The following is a 16,679-nucleotide window of genomic DNA, read 5'->3' on the forward strand; positions in this document are numbered from 1 at the left end:
ATCTTATTGGCTTTTGATGTTCCCCATGTCATTATCTTGTTAGCTTTTGATGTTTCTCATCTTCTCATGGTTATAAATAACGTCATGTTGAACATCTTTCTGCTTTCAGTTTTTCCATATTTTGAATGATTCCTTTAGGAAAAATTCCCAGAATTAGAACTAAAGGGTAAAATAGGAACACTATTATGGCTTTTGACACGCAGGCTGTTTTAGGAGGGAGTCCTTCTGATTTACACCACTACCACAAACTTAAGAGTCAAAAAATGGGGACTTCCCTGGTAGCCCACTGGTTAAGACTCTGCCCTCCCAGTGCAGGGTGCACAGGTTCGATCCCTAGTCGGGGAATTAAGATCTCCCATGCCACATGGTGTGGCCAAAAAAAAAGTGAAAATGGTAAAGCATTTCAACCTGCCTCTGACACCAGTGAGACCAAACACCCACGTTCGTTGGCCCATGCTACTTCCTGTTTCATATTGTTAGTTCATCTTCACTGACCATTCATCTGGCAGGTTTTAGAGGGTATTCTTATTTATTACACAAAGCTCTTTTGCATAAAAATAATATTAACTCATCCCATTAATGGGCTTCCCTGGTGGCTCAGATGGTAAAGAATCTGCCTGCAATGTGGGAGACCTGGGTTCAATCCCTGGGTTGGGAAGATCCCCTGGAGGAGGGCATGGCAACTCATTCCAGTATTCTTGCCTGGAGAATCCCCATGGGAAGAGGAGCCTGGCAGGCTACAGTCCATGGGGTCACAAAGAGTAGGACATGACTGAAGCAGTGAAGCGCAGCACATCCCATCACACCTGCTGGGAATATTTTCCCCAATCTCTTACTGGCCTTTGAATTTTGGTTGGTCATGCCCTTCTTAAAAACTTGCATCTTAGTTTCTGGTCTCACCTCTATATTTAAAGTCTTTTTTCCCAAGCATAAGACTCATTTATGGAGCACTCAATCAGGGTCAGACCCTGGGCTAGGTTCCCCAAAGCAATTTAACTGCTGATTCTGTTTGCCTTAACCTGCGTTTCTGTGTTCCTGTAAGGACTGGCTTTGTTGTACACTTCTGTTCTTTGACTACCTCTTTCTTCATTTCCTTTGCTGATTCTTCTTCCAGCCTCTTAAAAACAGATAACCCTGAAGTTTCCTGGACTCTTAAACCTTTGTGTGCTTTGGATTCATATGGAGGAATGGAATTAGTCGGATTCTTCCTTCCACCCAAGGCTTCCTGAATCTGAAATCCAGGCTGGACCTTGGCATCTGTGTATTTTACCTAGCTCCTTAGGCTAGTCTTACATAGCTGTGCCTGAGGCCAGGAACTACAAAGTTCTGCTAGAAACCTATTCCCTAATGATGACACCTTTAACCTTCCTCTCACCATCTCAGCTGTCACTGCTTTATTTCAGGTCCTATTTTGTGCAACCACTCTTTGCTTCTGCCATACAAGAGCTAACAAGAGTTCCCAGAATCATCATGCTGTTTCAAACTCATGTATCTTCACATGCGCTATTCCCTCTGCCTGGAATGTCTTTCTCTTCCTGCCCCTTAACTGGGCAAAATCCAACTAGTCCTTCAAACTCAGTTTCCTGTTCTGGCTCAGATGCTGGTCTCTCTGCTCCCCAGTGGCTATCCTGCATGCAACTCCCTCCTTGACCTTAACAGACCACACCAGAACTCGTGGTTTCCCTGTCTCTCTCCCACGGTGAACATTTTAAAGGATGGATCATGTTGCTGCCTTCCCAGCTCCTCAGACCCAGAACTGGCTGAGTAAGTGGACTCATGAGATTCACTCATGGGAGTCCCTCTTTGCACATCCAGTGTTGACCTCCCTGGGCAATACCAGCAGCTTTAACGACCTCTCCACCCATTCTCTGGTGGTCTACTCATTGAGAATCTGCCTGCCAATGCCAAGGGTCACAGGTTCAATCCCTGGTCCGGGAAGTTCCCACATGCCGGGGAGCAACCAAGCGCCATGTGCCACACTACTGAGCCAGTGTTCTAGAGCCCACGGGCCCCAATTACTGAGTCCCTGTGCTGCGACTACTGAAGCCAATGCCCCTACAGCCTGTGTTCTGCAACAAGAGAAACACTGCAATAAGCTCGTGCACCAAAACGAACAGTAGCTCCTGGGAGCCACAACGAGAGAACGCCTGTGCACAGCAATGAAGACCCAGCAGAACCAAAAATAAATAAATAAATCTTAAAAAAAAAAGACCTCTCTACCCAGATCTCTACCTGTCTCAGTCTCAATGTGGTTCAAAAGAAAATCTCTCTTCCCTCTAAAACATTCCTTCACTACTCCCCATTCCAGCAGAAATACCACCATTTCTTTTAACAGTCCTTTGACATTACCTTTGACGGACCCTCTTTTAATCCCTGAATCCAATGGGAACATCCTTTGTCATACTTATCAGGGCTAATGTCTAATCCAAGCCTGGCACTCATGGGCAGAGCTGGACCAATGGTCCACAGGCAGCACCTATTCTAGCCGGTTGGCCTGTGCTCCTCTGGTTAGTTTGAATGTTAACTCTTTACATTTCTCATCATCTTCACTTCACCCTATACCCAGACTATAATAAGCCCTAGTTGATACTTCTGTGTCTAGCTCCTACTGTCAACTTAAAAATGCACAATGTGAGAGTTGTGAATTAAGTTTTATTTGGGCAAAAATGAGGACTATAGCCCAGGAGACAGCACCTCAGATAACTCTGAGAAACTGCTCCAAAGAAACAGAGGGCAAGGTCAGTATATGTGTGATTTTGGTAAAAGGGAAGTACATGCAATCAAACACATTTTTTTTTTTTTTCCAGAAGGTTTCTGCTAGTCATGAGGAACACCGGTCACCATGAAGGATTTTAGTGGTTTTCTAGATATGGGAAGGTATAAGAATGAGTTGGGCTCATAAAATTGGCTCCTGATTATATCTAACTATCTGAAGACCTGTTCTGCCAGGTTTTACCAGAGCATAGAGTGCCTCATTTCAGCTCTCCATCCTGAACTCCTTTCAGGGGGTGTTGAAATTAGTACCTGCAGCAACATATGATTTAATTCTTGTAGAGGCAGATGGTAAGTACCAATGGCAAGTGCCAATTTGTGGTTGACACTACCATCCTCTATTTACCCTTACACACTCAGCCAAGTCTTTCGAAAACATCACTCTTAACCTTCCCTGCTCAGTGGCCTATGGTGTTTCCTGTGGTCTAACACACAAACCTCCAATTTCTCTGCCCAACGAGACCAGTCCAGCTGTGTTTTCTGTATCCCTTTACCATATAGTTCATGTTTCAGTTGAGCAGAGAACATCAATATGTATAATAGAACCTATAAAATATTTTTTTTTGTTGTTTTTAAGTTACAGAAGTAATACACTCCGATTTTAAAGAAACGTATACAAATTAAAAAAAAAATAATGGTGTGCCTCCCCATCCTGCCCTTGCCTCCAGTTCCATTTTCTAAAGGCAATCACTGACTTGGGTCCAATCTTCCTACATCCTGTAGCTTTCTCCAATAAGTTTCTTCCCCAGAAGCTTCTTGGACTGAACCATCCCTTGTAGGGTCCATATACCATTCAGTGCTTAGCTGATCCCAGCTGTGTCCACTCTCCTTTTAAATTAATTAACCTTGAAACTTCTTGAGGTTGAATGAGATCTGCATCTCCTCTTATACCTCTTATGTGCCCCTAGCACTGAGCCTCTGATAGGTGTTTAATAAACACTTTGTGAAGACAGATTCTAGCTTCTTCTCCAGAAAGACACATGCAAAATCTCTAAATAAACTGACCACCTTTTCCTAGGGATTCCCAGGTGGCTCAGTGGTAAAGAATCTACCTGCCAATGCAGGGGACACAGGTTCAATCTCTGGGTCAAGCAGATCTGGAGTAGGAAATGGCAACTCGCTCTAGTTTTCTTGCCAGGATAACCTATGGACAGAGGAGCCTGGCAGCTATAGTCCATGGGGTCACAGAGAGTTGGACACGACTGAGCAACTGAGTCCACATACATACAGCTTTTCCTAATCTGGCTCCACCATCTAGTGCACAACCCTGAAACTGAGGGGCTGCCATCAACCCCAGCTCTATGTCAGCAGGCGTGTGTGGAGCCCAAGCTCCCCTCCTTAGGGCAGAAGTACACGGAAGCAGGCATGCAAATGAGAGAGAAAGGAAGGGATGGGAGCAGGGAAAGGGGCACAGGTCTATCTCAGTGGGGAACATAAGATCCCAGGGAAAAGTCTAATTAAAACTTCTGTCTTAATTTAAAGATTTGCATGATAATGGTTTGAAATTCTCTGCGATATAAGTTGGTAGGTTTCAAGATAGCATGAACTCCTATCTATCTCCCCAGCCCAGGGCGCTTTCTGCCCCCAAAGCATCTAAGAACACCTTGAGCTTTGTGTGGACCCCTCTACCTTGGCCAAGTAGCCATTCCCACTGAGACTTCCTGTTTATGGGGCCTTGTCCCTCCTCTTGCCTTGATCCCCCAGAAAAGTTTCCTCAGCAAATGAAGATGAGCTGTGATAACCAAGTCCCTTGCCTGTTTCTAAGGCACCTATGCCTCAAGACAGTTCAAGACGCTTTCCCTCAACAGTATCTGAGCTGGGTTCTGGAAGTGCTTTGGAGATCAGAAAAAAGAGAAAAAAGATAGTAGCTTCAGGTCCCAAGCCTTGTGCCCTGAGTCAACCAGGCGAACTTTGCTTTCCTTTGATTAAATGGATTTGTGCTTTAAAAAGAAAATAAGATTAACCAATAACCTAAAAAACCCAGAGAGTCAAGCCCGGGAGATAAAACCTGTGTCTGGAAGTCAAGTTCAGGATTCAGTTCTATCGAACTATAGTTTGAATCACCTCCTGAGTCTTTCCAATCAAGCTAGGGTCAGGTGAAGCACGTATCCCTCTGCCCTCCCAGGCCAGTGGAACCTGCTGTTCTGAGCACAGAGGTTTCTGGCTTAAAGCAAAAAGCAAGGATAGGGAGGTTCTTGGGGAAAGGGGAGACAAAGTGCCAAGGAGTCCCAGGAGTGACTTTTCAGGGAGAAGGGCCACACTTGGGCTGCAGGAGTGGAGACACCTACCTTGACACCGCCGTCCGACTTCTTGTTCAACAGGCTTTTGGCAGCTGTGAAAACAAAGAGAAAAATCAAGTCTCCTGCATTGTACCCGCTCCTCAACCTGAAGTCTGGCAGCTGGATCCACAAGAGACTGATATGTTTGACACAGGGCCAGGAGTCTCCTGAAACCCCTAAATGAGGCCCTTCCTGAGGCCCCAAAGCAAGAAGGGCATCTCAGGCAGCATCAGACCCACAGGGTGGCACCCCAGGATAACTCAGCAGAAACAAGGACAGTCCGGGCTTAGGAGAAAACCACAATCAACACTGGGGCTGCCTGGGCGATTGGGAACTCTGCCTTCAACAGCTTCCACCTAGGCCTGGAAGCAGAATGCCAGGGTGAAAGGCGAGGGCTCCACCCCCAGATGCCATGGAAATTCTCAGGACGGCCAAGCTGCAAGGATGCAAGACATCTCCTGAGTGTTCTCAAGAAACAAGAGTGTCACAGTTCACGAAGGAGACCAGACGTGAGGACAGACACACACAGACATAGAGACCAGGACCACCTACAGGAGGGTTTTGCCGGGGGGCTGAAGCCTTGACTGGGCAGGTCCTCAATGCCACCCTTTCCTCAGAGTCTAGTCTCTGGACCCACTGAGCAGAAAGGACTGGGCAGACAGACTGTAGCCAGGGACAGGCTGATGCTGATGAGCTCCACTAGGAAGGATGGTGATGTCTGTTGGCCACAAAGGCCTCAGGAAGGTGGCAGGCAGTGGATGGAGATTCCAGGGAGACGGAATCAGTCCAACTGTCTGATCCACCTTGACTCTGATGGGCTTGCATCTTGGGTCTACTGCTTACTAGCCGTGTGAGTTACTTAATCTCTCTGAACCTCAGTTTCTTTATCTATAAAATGGGATCGTGGCATGAAAAGCACTTAGCAGAGTGCCTGGCACACAGCAAGCACTCAGCAAGTGTTAACACTGTTGCCATTCTTCCCTTCAGGTGGCCATTCCTACCCAAGCTGGGTCTCCAGTGAGAATCACAACAACTCTGACCTCCAAAAACAGACTTCGGTCCTATCTCCAGTTAATGCTGGGGTGATCTGAAAAAAAATTTTTTTTATGCTCTTACTACTATGCCTGACCAGCCACTGTGTTAAGTGCTTTACATACCTCAAAGTTCTCAACTCTGATAGTCCATTAGAATCACTTGGGAATTTGGAAAAAAAAAAAAAAAAGCTTATGCCTATCCCATGCCCTAGGGATCTGATTTTATTTATCTGGGGTGGGGTCTCAGCCACAGGAATATTTTTTGGACAAGTCTTCTCCTACAGGCAGCGTTGAGAGCCTTAGTCAAAAATGATTTTAATTGTTATGTTATTAGCTCCATTGGAGAGATGAGGAAACTAAGACTGGGAGAGCTGCTGTGACTTGCTCAGGGTGAGGCAGGGCTAGGATCCAAACCCAGGGACGGCTGTCTGCAACAGCTTCTGCACTCTATTGCCTTCCAGACCCAGAGGCTTGCAAGGCCAGACCTCACAATTTTGAGGGGCGTGGCTTCCCCCGCGGCGGGGCGGGGCCTACCAATGCGGCTGAAGCCTAGTCCTGGCCCCCAGCGCAGGTCCCGGCCAGGCCAGGGTTGTCTCGGTCGCCTTGGCCGCAGCCCTCACAGGTAGGCCAGGCTGTCAGGCGGGCGGCGCGTTGGGAGGAAAGCCTCCTGCTGCCCAGCTCCACGTCCCCAGGCTATTGCCTCCTGAGAGTTGGCAAGCGCCCAGCATGCACGGCTGGTTAGGGGGCTCCGTAACACCGAGGCGCTCGCAGATGCCAAGTTAGGTGGTCCATCCGGCATGCCCATCTCAGCCCGCAAGCATGGGACTCGCCTCCCTGGTGAGCGGGCCTGGCATGCTGGCCCTCCTGGTGGGGTGGCAGGGAGCCGAGGCAGGCGGTCGGGGAGGACTCATGCCACGTACCTTGCCCGGCCAGGCCGGCGGCGCTCGCGGCAGGCGAGGCGGGGGCGGAGCTCTGCCTGCCAACTGAGGGGATACAGTCTCTCAGTGCACAGAGCTGCCGCAAAGCCACGGGGGCCAGTCAGCAGCGAGCATGCCCCAGCGCGAGGCGCAGGAACCCGCTGCCGCCGCGCACAGCAGGATCCGGGCGGCGTGGCCAAGCCGGCCGAGCTGGGGGAGCGGAGGCGCCGGGGGCAGGCTGGTGAGCAGGTGCAGCCAGCCCTGCAGCAGTCTGGGGACCTGAGAGGGCCAGGCTCGGACAGGTCGTGGGGAAATCCCGGGGCTCCGCCTGTCCCGCGACCACCTCAGGTGGAAGGTCTGCAGGCCCAAACCTGACTTGGAGAGGGGTGGCCGTCCTTTCCGAGGCAGTCCAGCCCTAGCTTAAGGCTGTGAGGAGTCGGAATCTCATCTGCAGACCTGCCTCCGGAGGGGACCTAAAAGGACATTTTCAGATGGCAGCCCTTTCCTTCGCCCACATTCCAAATGGTAGAGAGACAGGCACCTGGGGCCCGGGGAGGGTCTGTGGACCTAGTTCACCATGCTCCACAGCCCCCAGCTTCTCAGAGACACAGGTCACTTTCCCTCTTCAAGGCAGGTGGCCAGGAAAGGCTGTATTTCACAGTGTTCCAAAGGTGGAGATGCCCAAAAAATGAGCGCCCAGAAAGAAAATCAAGGCTGCTAAAGCAATACATTGTAGAAGCCCCGATTTCACCATTAACCAACCTGCTCGAATCCAGGGAAAAGCTGAACTTTTCTACTTGGGATCAACTCAGAAGACAGCCTCACTTGTTCCTGAAGAAGCACACCAAGTGCCCTTTCTTCTTGATTATACCTGTATACACCTCTTTTTAGAGAAGCTTCTGGAGACAGGCTCTGTCTTCACCTGTTCCAGAGTCAGGGCAGAAGAGGTTATCCTGGAATGCTTGCAACATTTTGTGTGTGTGTGTCTCTTGAGCCAGGGCAAAGTGAGTGTGAAGGCCAGACAGAGTCTGAGCAGCAAGGACAGGAGGCTCTTTAGGGACCAGGGAAGGTGCTGTGTCCTAACAGAGACCGAGCTCCTGAAACTAGGGCACCAATTTCCTGAAATGGACAGAAGAAGCTGACGCGAAGGCTGTCTCATGGCCGGGCACATGCTATCGATTTCCTAGCAGCCTGTTTCACATCTCTTCTACTCAGAGAGAGAACAGATCACCCCATTCTAGGGTGGGCACAGAACTGCCCTTGAGCATCCTCTCGAAGGGCTTTCTTAAACCCAGAACATAGAAGCTGTAAGCAGAAGTAGCTGACCAGAGGCCCGACGCAGGACAACAGCGCCACCTCTGCTGGAAGTAGCTCACTGCGCCCTCCTATCCCCATCTGCAAGGTGAAGCCAAAACACAGCCTTTCCTTCTGGGGTGCCCACAACGCAAGACTGAGCCCCAGCCAGGGTCACAGGTCCCTCTGAGGAGGACAGTCTCCCACCTCACTGTCTATTCCTGACCTTCCGGGGCCCTGTGGCTCGCAGTCTAGAGTTCATGAAACCCCAGAGGCAAGGCTGGAGGCTACCAGGAACTACTAGAGCCAGGCCCATGGACTCAAGTTCAAGGGAGCAATCTCTGCCCAGGGAGCATCCAGCTGAACCTGAACCTCCTGCACACCCCCTCCCTCCACACCATGGCTGTGCAGAGGGAAAGCAAGGGCAGGAGTCTGGTTAGGAGAAAGCAGGGGAAGTCTGTCAAGCCAGTGGGGCTGGGAGGGAGGGGAAGGGAGGACCAGGGGAAAAGGCAAGTTGGGAAGAGACCTTTCTGTCTTTTAAGTCCTGTCATTACTCTTTTCCTCACAGAAAAGCCATGATGCTTCCCAACGGAAGGCCAACAATGATGAGGGCGGGGGTGGGGGGGCAGTTCGGGAAGGTGGAGTGTCTTGCATCTTAAAAAGAAACGTCAAGTGTGATTTACAAATTATTGGTCCCAAGACTCCCAATTCCGCACACAAATTTAAGCAAGTTCCTTTCCCTCCATCCTGCTGGCCTGTTTCTTCATTTTTACAGTTGGTATCACAGAGAATATTTTAAGCATAGTCGCTGTAAATGGTTTAAACATCTGGAATGATTTCTATTAGTCATCGCTGCTTGGACACAACGACGAAGAGATCGTCCCAGTCGGCCAATTAATGGGGGTAACTGGGAAGATTCACTCTATCTCATCTCTTTTCCCAAGAACATCTTCCAGTGCCCCTGAGACTGTCTAAAATCTTAAAGTGCTGAGAGTCTTCAGAGAATTAAGAATCCCCAAGGACAACATAAATGGAAGACTGGGCAGGCTACTCTTTGCGAGGTTCTAGGAAATGCCGATCATAAACCTGAAGTCAAGTAAAGCCCCCCAGAATTTCAGGTTACAAGACTCAGCCGTAGCAGGGCCTCCAAACAGCATCCTCACCATCCTGGTCAAGGTGCTGCCTGAGATACCCAGCATCGGGATGGCATGATACCTGGCAACGGCCCATCCTGACCCACTCACCTCAGAGAATGCAAGTGCACAGCTGAACACATACCTGAAAAGTTCCTGGAGACAAGCATGGTTGTGAGGATGGCACCCTGGAAAAAGAAGAGGGTCCTGTGAATTCCATCAGGCTCTCCAGAAGCGCGCTCTGTTCTCAGGCAGAGTGCAACAGCTGGCAAGGGGCCCTCCTTGGGTACCATGTTCATAGCTCAGCTCCAGCCATGAGAGATTGTCCCAGTCGGCCGATTAATGGGGGTGATGACTAGGAAGATTCACTCTCTCTCTCCTGTTGTGATGGGGCAGGGGGCGCACTGCCAAAAGATACGATTTCAGGACGCTGGCAGCCTGGCCCAGGAGGCACAACTCACCTTCAGTTTTCTCCGGGCATTGAACTTGCGTAGGCACTCCACTGTCTCTTGACGATGCATCATAGATGCCACCGTGGACCGTTGCTGGAAGCCAAACAGACAGGCCTGTGAGCCCCCAGGCACATCCTCTGCCCCTCACCATAGTCCCAGCACCGGTGGCCTTGTGCTCAGCCACCCTAGTTGCTCCAAAGATAAGATGAGGTCATAGATGTGAAAATGCTTTTACAATAAAAGCTCTACCCAAAACTCAAGGTTATGTAAGGACAATAATTTGAACATGAAAACACCGCTGGTAATTGATGCTGGATGAGGGTGCCCGAGAGAGCGTTCCGATCTTCCTTAGGGGATGGAGGCGATGGAAAGTGCGAGCATTTTGTGTGTTGTGATCCGCGAGCAGTTATTCCTTCACCTACTATTTAGCGAGCACCTAAAGCACTCCAGGTTCTGGGCAGTGAGAAAACAGGAAGGGGTCTTGCTCTCTACAGAGAGCATTCATTCTTTCCAAAAGCTCCTCTCAGCAGGCCCCTGCTGCTACTGCTGCTGCTGCTAAGTCGCTTCAGTCGTGTCCGACTCTGTGCGACCCCATAGACGGCAGCCCACCAGGCTCCCCCGTCCCTGGGATTCTCCAGGCAAGAACGCTGGAGTGGGTTGCCATTTCCTTCTCCAATGCATGAAAGTGAAAAGTGAAAGTGAAGTCGCTCAGTCGTGTCCGACTCTTAGCGACCCCATGGACTGCAGCCCACCAGGCTCCTCCGTCCATGGGATTTTCCAGGCAAGAGTACTGGAGTGGGGTGCCATTGCCTTCTCCAGCAGCCCCCTACAAGGTCCTAAATGAAGTTGTGATCTGAGACACTGAGGCTCTTTACCATGAAGCATCAATTCTCTTCACCATTTTGGATGGGAAGTTTTCTTCAATGTATTACTGCTAACTTTTAAACAGAGTCCCTTGGACATGATTTACATTTCCCTGATGACTCAGGGTCAGCAATACAAGCATCAATTATTACATAATACCCTAATACAGAGATGTCCTCCGGGGCTACTGAGATATACAGGATGATAGGGAGTAGGGCCCACAAACGTGCCCCCAGAACATACTATTCCCACAATTCTTGAGTACCCGTTTTAAGTGGCTTATCCCTTTACTCTGCTCTTGTTATATCTTGGCTGCTGCTGCTGCTAAGTCACTTCATTCGTGTCCGACTCTGTGTGACCCCATAGATGGCAGATATCTTGGCTAGTCTGCTAGAAAAATTAAACCTACAAAATGTAGCCTGGTGCCCACACCCCATGGGACCACCCTGCCATCCCTGCCCTCATCCCTGGCTTCTGCCTTTCCTGGATCCCGAAGCAACTCTCCCTTCTGTCTACCTTCTGGAGTGGGGGTGTGTATGTATGTGTATCATATTTCATTTCCTCCTCCAAAGTGTAAACTTCTAAACCAAGAGAAATGAGAGATGATCAAGCAAGAACTTCTTCAGTTCCAGCCTTCCCCCCACAAGCTGATTTTCACCCCCCTGCAACCTAATCTCAGGTCTCAGAAGCATCACCCCTCATGTGCTGGCCCCCTGCCCTGGGCTCCAGAGCCCCTCTCTTGTGCTTTCCAAACACTGGTTCTTCAGTTAGCCTTTCTCTCTCTCTCTCTCTCTCTCTCTCTCTCTCTATATATATATATATATATATATATTTTGTTTTTTACACTGGAGAAGGAAATGGCAACCCACTCCAGTACTCTTGCCTGGAAAATCCCATGGACGGAGAAGCCTGGTAGGCCACAGTCCATGGGGTCGCAGAGTCAGACATGACTGAGCAACTTCACTTTCTAAAACAAGTCAAATTATCTTCCAGATTAGTAGATAGGACACCTTCTACAGGTCTCATTGAGCCAAAATTTAGCCAATATTTTTAACCCTTTATTCTGGATAATATTCTCTGCAGTCAACACAATATAATCAATTGCAAGATTTTAAAAATTTCCCTGACTCATCCATCTTCTCTAAGCAGTATCATCAGTCTCTCTGCCTCCACTGCCTCTTTCAGTGAAATAATGAAACAATGCTTTTAACTGGTCACAGTCAACAGGCTCTCTTCCATCTTTATCATGGACTTTCTGAAGCATCTGATTACAGACCCTCCCTTCCTGAGACCTCCTGTTTCTTAGGATCTCCTGATCTTCCTTCTCCCATGGACATTCTCATTCGCAGCCCCCTTTGCTGGCTCCTCTCTGGGCCACTAAATGCTGGTGGCCATATCTTCTCTTACAACAACGCACAGTAAGGATTCAATTAGCAGAGAACCAATCCCATCTATTTCTATAGCCCCAACACCATCCATACACAAATGACCACAACCTGTATTTCTGATTTTTAACTTCTTCTCTATACTCCTAACTCCCCACGAGATGTCTCCAGCTGGAGGCCCTCATACTTAACATGTATGAAACTAAAATCATCATCTCTTCTCATAAAAGTGTTCCTCTTCTAGGTTTCCTCTGGGTGAGTGAATGGTACAACCCTCCAACTCAGTTACCAACTCAAAACCTGGCAATTCGCATAGATCCCTCTCTCAAAAGACCTTCACTTTCCAAATCCAGAAAGTGGATTTGGATTTCCAAATCCAAAAAGTCACAGAGTCCTTTTTATCTCCTCTCTCAAATATCTCTCAAATGTATCCAGTCCTTGCCACCCCACCTATCCTATCATTACCCTTAGCTGAAACCTTGTCTGGCCTTGCTTAGACAACCACAACAGCTTCTTTAGCTCTCTCTGCCCCTGCCTCTTCAATTCCATTTTCTACACAGTTTCCAAAGTGATCTTTCTTAATTGCGTATTTCATTCCCTCTTTGAAACTCTTAAATGGTTCCCTATGCTTTCAGAATAACACCCAAACTCCTTAGGCAGAAATTTGTATGTCACTGGAATCATTTTTGGCTTCGTTCTCTTATATTCCTGTAGCCCTACCTTCATCTACCACCAAACTACTTAACGTTCCTTAATCTCGCCATAATTCCCCATGGCCTCTCACCTTAGCTCGTGCTAACCTCAGTCTGCAGGTTATCATGCTGGGGAACTTCCAGTAATCTGCGAGAACCAGGACAGAGCTCACCTCCTCCAGGCCTTCAGCAATCCCACTGCCCACCAGCGATGGCAGGGGCTCCTATACATTCGTTAGGTGCCTGTCTCCCCAGATCATCTCTGAGATCTGTGGGGGAAGGCACCAGGCCTTATTCATCTTTGTATCTCCAGCACACACGGACCAGCACCAAAGAGGCATTCAGTAAACATGGAAAAGAACAAATAAATACATGCATCATGGTTGTCAGGAGGCCTGACTATAGCAGACCCTGTTTGAAAAAAGATATTGCAGCCAGATAGAAGTTTACACAAAAACAGAGCATGATGACAACCCCATCGATAGCCTGGGGGCTCTCCTAGGATGAGCTTTGTGACTGAACTTCAGGAGCTCTTTTTCATTGCTCACAGGCCCCTTTTGTTTATTTGTTGGGTCTCATCACCTTCTCATTAGAGTTGTCTGATTTGGGATCCGGATATGCATTCTAGGCATGGCAATTTACTTTTGAGTTCTGCTGGCTGCTTTCTGTCATCAACTAGAGCCTGCAAGGGTCAACCTAAGCCCTCATTCAATGGCAAAACTAAGTCATACCTGCCAAATGAGTGGGGGAAGGTCAGAGAGAAGCCAGTTAGTCCCATTCACTCCCCTGGCTTCTCTTGGTGACATATGCTGCCCCTGGGCCCCACCCAGTCCCCTGTCCCCTCTGCAGCGTCTTAGCTCAAGGCCCCAGATGATTATTCTCTAGTCACAAGAAGGAGGGTAAAGACAGTGCTACGAGCACATTGAGAGCAGATATCCTGGATCACCTTGACCTCAGGAGAAGACACTTACGCAGACCCATGGGTGCTTGAGAGCCTGGTCAGCTGTGATACGCTTTGCGGGGTTTATGGTCAGCATCTGGTTGATCAAGTTCTTGGCTTCTGGAGTCACTGTGTCCCACTCTGGTGATGGGAACTAAGAAATGGGAACAGGAGAAGGAGGGATATGAAATCTGTGCACCTTATACCCCTTGTAACCAGGGTTACAAGGTTAACCCTGGTTAACTATCGAAAGCTGCCTAGCATGAAGTGGGCTAAGCACTGGGTATCCCAGGGCCTGAGTCAGCTTAAAGATTGAAGAAAAACAGAACAATCATGGTTAGAATGCCAGAATATCATACCAGGGAACCCTGATGTCTTCTGGTTCAACTCTATCTCCCTATGAGGAGGAACCCACTGCTCAACACTGTGCCCAAGGCCCCACCGCAGTGGGAGGAGCTGCCACACTTCTTATCTCTGTGTCACTCGGCACACTACATAGCCACGCCATTCTTTGCAAATAACAGAACAAAGGACTTTAGTGGACTCCATGATTTTACCGCCACCAACAATGGCTGTGCAAAAAAGTTGCTCCCTGGGACAGGTGGTGACAAGAATTGAGGCCTATATGGTTCTCAAAATCCCTGACACTCCCCACACCCTGCAACACACTCAGCACACCCCCTTCCCCTGGACAGAGGGGCAGGAACAAACTGGTCCTTACATCATAGGCTCCAGCCTTGATCTGCTGATATAGCTTGTGCTGATCCTCATCCCAGAAAGGAGGGTAGCCCACCAGGAGGATATACAGGATGACCCCTACAAGACAGAATACAGGTCACTGGGGTCAGTCACCTGCTTTGCTAAAGAACCAAGAAAAGCCACATGGGGTTCTGAGCCACCCAGAAAGTCAAGGACCATCCCAGAGAGAGAGGTGGATGGCAGCCGACAATGCTGTGCCACTGTGCTTTACGCCCCACATCACCACGCCACGTCTAGGACTTCTTCAGGCACAACCCACCCACTAAGGCATGGGTAAATCCCTCTTTGAGAAGGAGACATCATCGTCTGGGAAGCTGGGGAGGAGATTGTGAAAGGAACAGCCATCCCGGGGGACACCAGAGCAAATGCTGTGACTTCACATATACCAGATGCCTGTGGGACCCACAGGGAATAGCAATGCCTCTTTCTTGTCATCACTGGAAGTTGAACGCCCTTAACACCAAAAAGCTGAGTGTGTGGAATGGGCTTACCGCAGGCCCAGATATCCACAGGTTTTCCATAGGGATCTTTCCTCAAGACCTCAGGGGACAAGTAACCTGGGGTGCCAGCAAAACCTGTAGCGGAAGAGAGAGCGGAGGCACACTGAACCCACTTTCTCTCTCATTAAATCCACATCAGCAGTTTTCCCCAAGTCCCTTCTTACTCCTGTTGATTTGGCTACATAAGCTCTCAGCACTTGGGCAGCAAGAGACGACGGGCTGGGCTTCTTGCAGTGCCCGGAATCTAAACCAGAGGGCAAATACGTGTGCCTTAAAGGAACTTCCATTGTCCCCAGAGGCAGCAAGAACGCAGTGCTGACAGCAGCTAGTCTCACTGTACTGAGTCACAGAGGGCCAGGGGGAGCTCTGTGCCCGCCCTTCCTCCAGTCTCTGAGGAGGCCAGGACCATTAAGGGTCTGGCCTGTAGTTCTGAAAGAGGAAGGCAGATCAGGAAGAGGAGGAAGGGCGGGAGCTGCATTCCAGGAAGACAGGGTCACTCTTACCAAACCAAGCCTGTTGCTCTCCCTGTACTTCGATGGCTAGGCCAAAATCAGCCAGCTTGACAGCAGCACCCTTGCATTTACTCGCCAGCAGCAGGTTCTCAGGCTGTATAAGGAAGACAGAGAGCCTCGTGAGGCACCAATCCCTCAGCCCAGAGGGAGCCTAGCTTGGGACCATGCAGTGCTATCACCTGGCACCAGGTGGCGCCAGTGGTTCACAAACAAGAGGCAAAGGGGACCCGGGAGGTAGGTACCTTCAGGTCCCGGTGGACAATGTCGTGCTGGTGGATGTGGTTAACACTCTCCAGAATCTGATGTATACAGTGGCTGCAAAAGCACAAAAAGAAAGGTCAGTGCAGGGTAAAACCATCCACAACCACATGCTGTAGACTAAAGCACTTAACTCTGGGTAACGGATTCACACAGCATCACTGAAAGAGGAGCTAAAACCTTGGACTTTGGACATCATCTGTTCAACCTACTTTACAAAAGAGAAAGCTGAGGCCCAAGCAGACTAAGTGGTTTGTCCAGGGTCTTCCACTAGATAATAGCAGAGGATAGACTAGAACAGGGTCCACCAAGCCTCCTTAGATTGTGAAGGCTCAACATATCCAATTTGTTTCCAAGGAAGAATACCTCAGACTCCTGAGAAAGAGACACCCACCATCCAACCCTTTCCTCCTTCCTCTTAACCCCTATAGTAACTGTGTTCTTGGAGAAGAGGCTTGTGGTGGCAACTCAGGAAGGATAGTCCAGCCAAGCCTAAGTTGTTTTGGGGGTAGGTAAACATTTATCAAGCACCTATAAGCACTGGGCTGGGTACTGCACCAGCTGTATAGGGGACCCAGTGCCTGCCCTGAAGTTTATCATCTAGTAGGGGAGAGAAATGAGTACACAGGCATCATCGAGAAACAAGACACTTAAGAGAGTTTCAAAGAGGCACCCCAAAGAGCACTTCTCATCATGCTTTTGCACAGAAAAAGACAAACCAGCCTAGAGTCACATTCGGCAGCTGATTCTCAAATTCTAGAAGGCCGTCCACTTTCCAAACCATCCTCCACGCCTGTGGTCAACTCCCGGTGGAGTGCACCAGCAGTCCAGAGCACTGGAGAAAACCAGAGGCTGATTTCGGCCCCCCAGGGGACATCTGGCAATGCCT

At 49.2% G+C, this 16,679-nt stretch overlaps 1 protein-coding gene across 23 annotated transcripts in view; it reads right to left on the reverse strand.

Annotated features, from left to right (window-relative positions):
- CAMK2G (calcium/calmodulin dependent protein kinase II gamma) overlaps window positions 1-16,679 on the reverse strand; it is a 55,343-nt gene that overhangs the window by 16,466 nt on the left and 22,198 nt on the right. For 12 of the 23 annotated variants that reach the window (XM_024986553.2, XM_059882441.1, XM_059882438.1 and 9 more), the window contains exons 6-13: window positions 15,775-15,847; window positions 15,524-15,626; window positions 15,012-15,095; window positions 14,483-14,577; window positions 13,793-13,915; window positions 9,890-9,973; window positions 9,574-9,616; window positions 5,061-5,104 (exon numbers count right to left, since the gene is read on the reverse strand). In XM_024986553.2, the coding sequence (XP_024842321.1) occupies window positions 5,061-5,104; window positions 9,574-9,616; window positions 9,890-9,973; window positions 13,793-13,915; window positions 14,483-14,577; window positions 15,012-15,095; window positions 15,524-15,626; window positions 15,775-15,847 (649 nt within the window). Of the gene's footprint in view, window positions 1-5,060; window positions 5,105-7,005; window positions 7,069-9,573; window positions 9,617-9,889; window positions 9,974-13,792; window positions 13,916-14,482; window positions 14,578-15,011; window positions 15,096-15,523; window positions 15,627-15,774; window positions 15,848-16,679 lie in introns of all 23 variants that reach the window. The other 11 variants (XR_009493215.1, XM_059882434.1, XM_024986548.2 and 8 more) reach the window with 2 other exon arrangements.

Source organism: Bos taurus, chromosome 28 (genome assembly GCF_002263795.3).
Source record: "Bos taurus isolate L1 Dominette 01449 registration number 42190680 breed Hereford chromosome 28, ARS-UCD2.0, whole genome shotgun sequence".
NCBI classification, from domain to species: Eukaryota; Metazoa; Chordata; class Mammalia; order Artiodactyla; family Bovidae; genus Bos; species Bos taurus.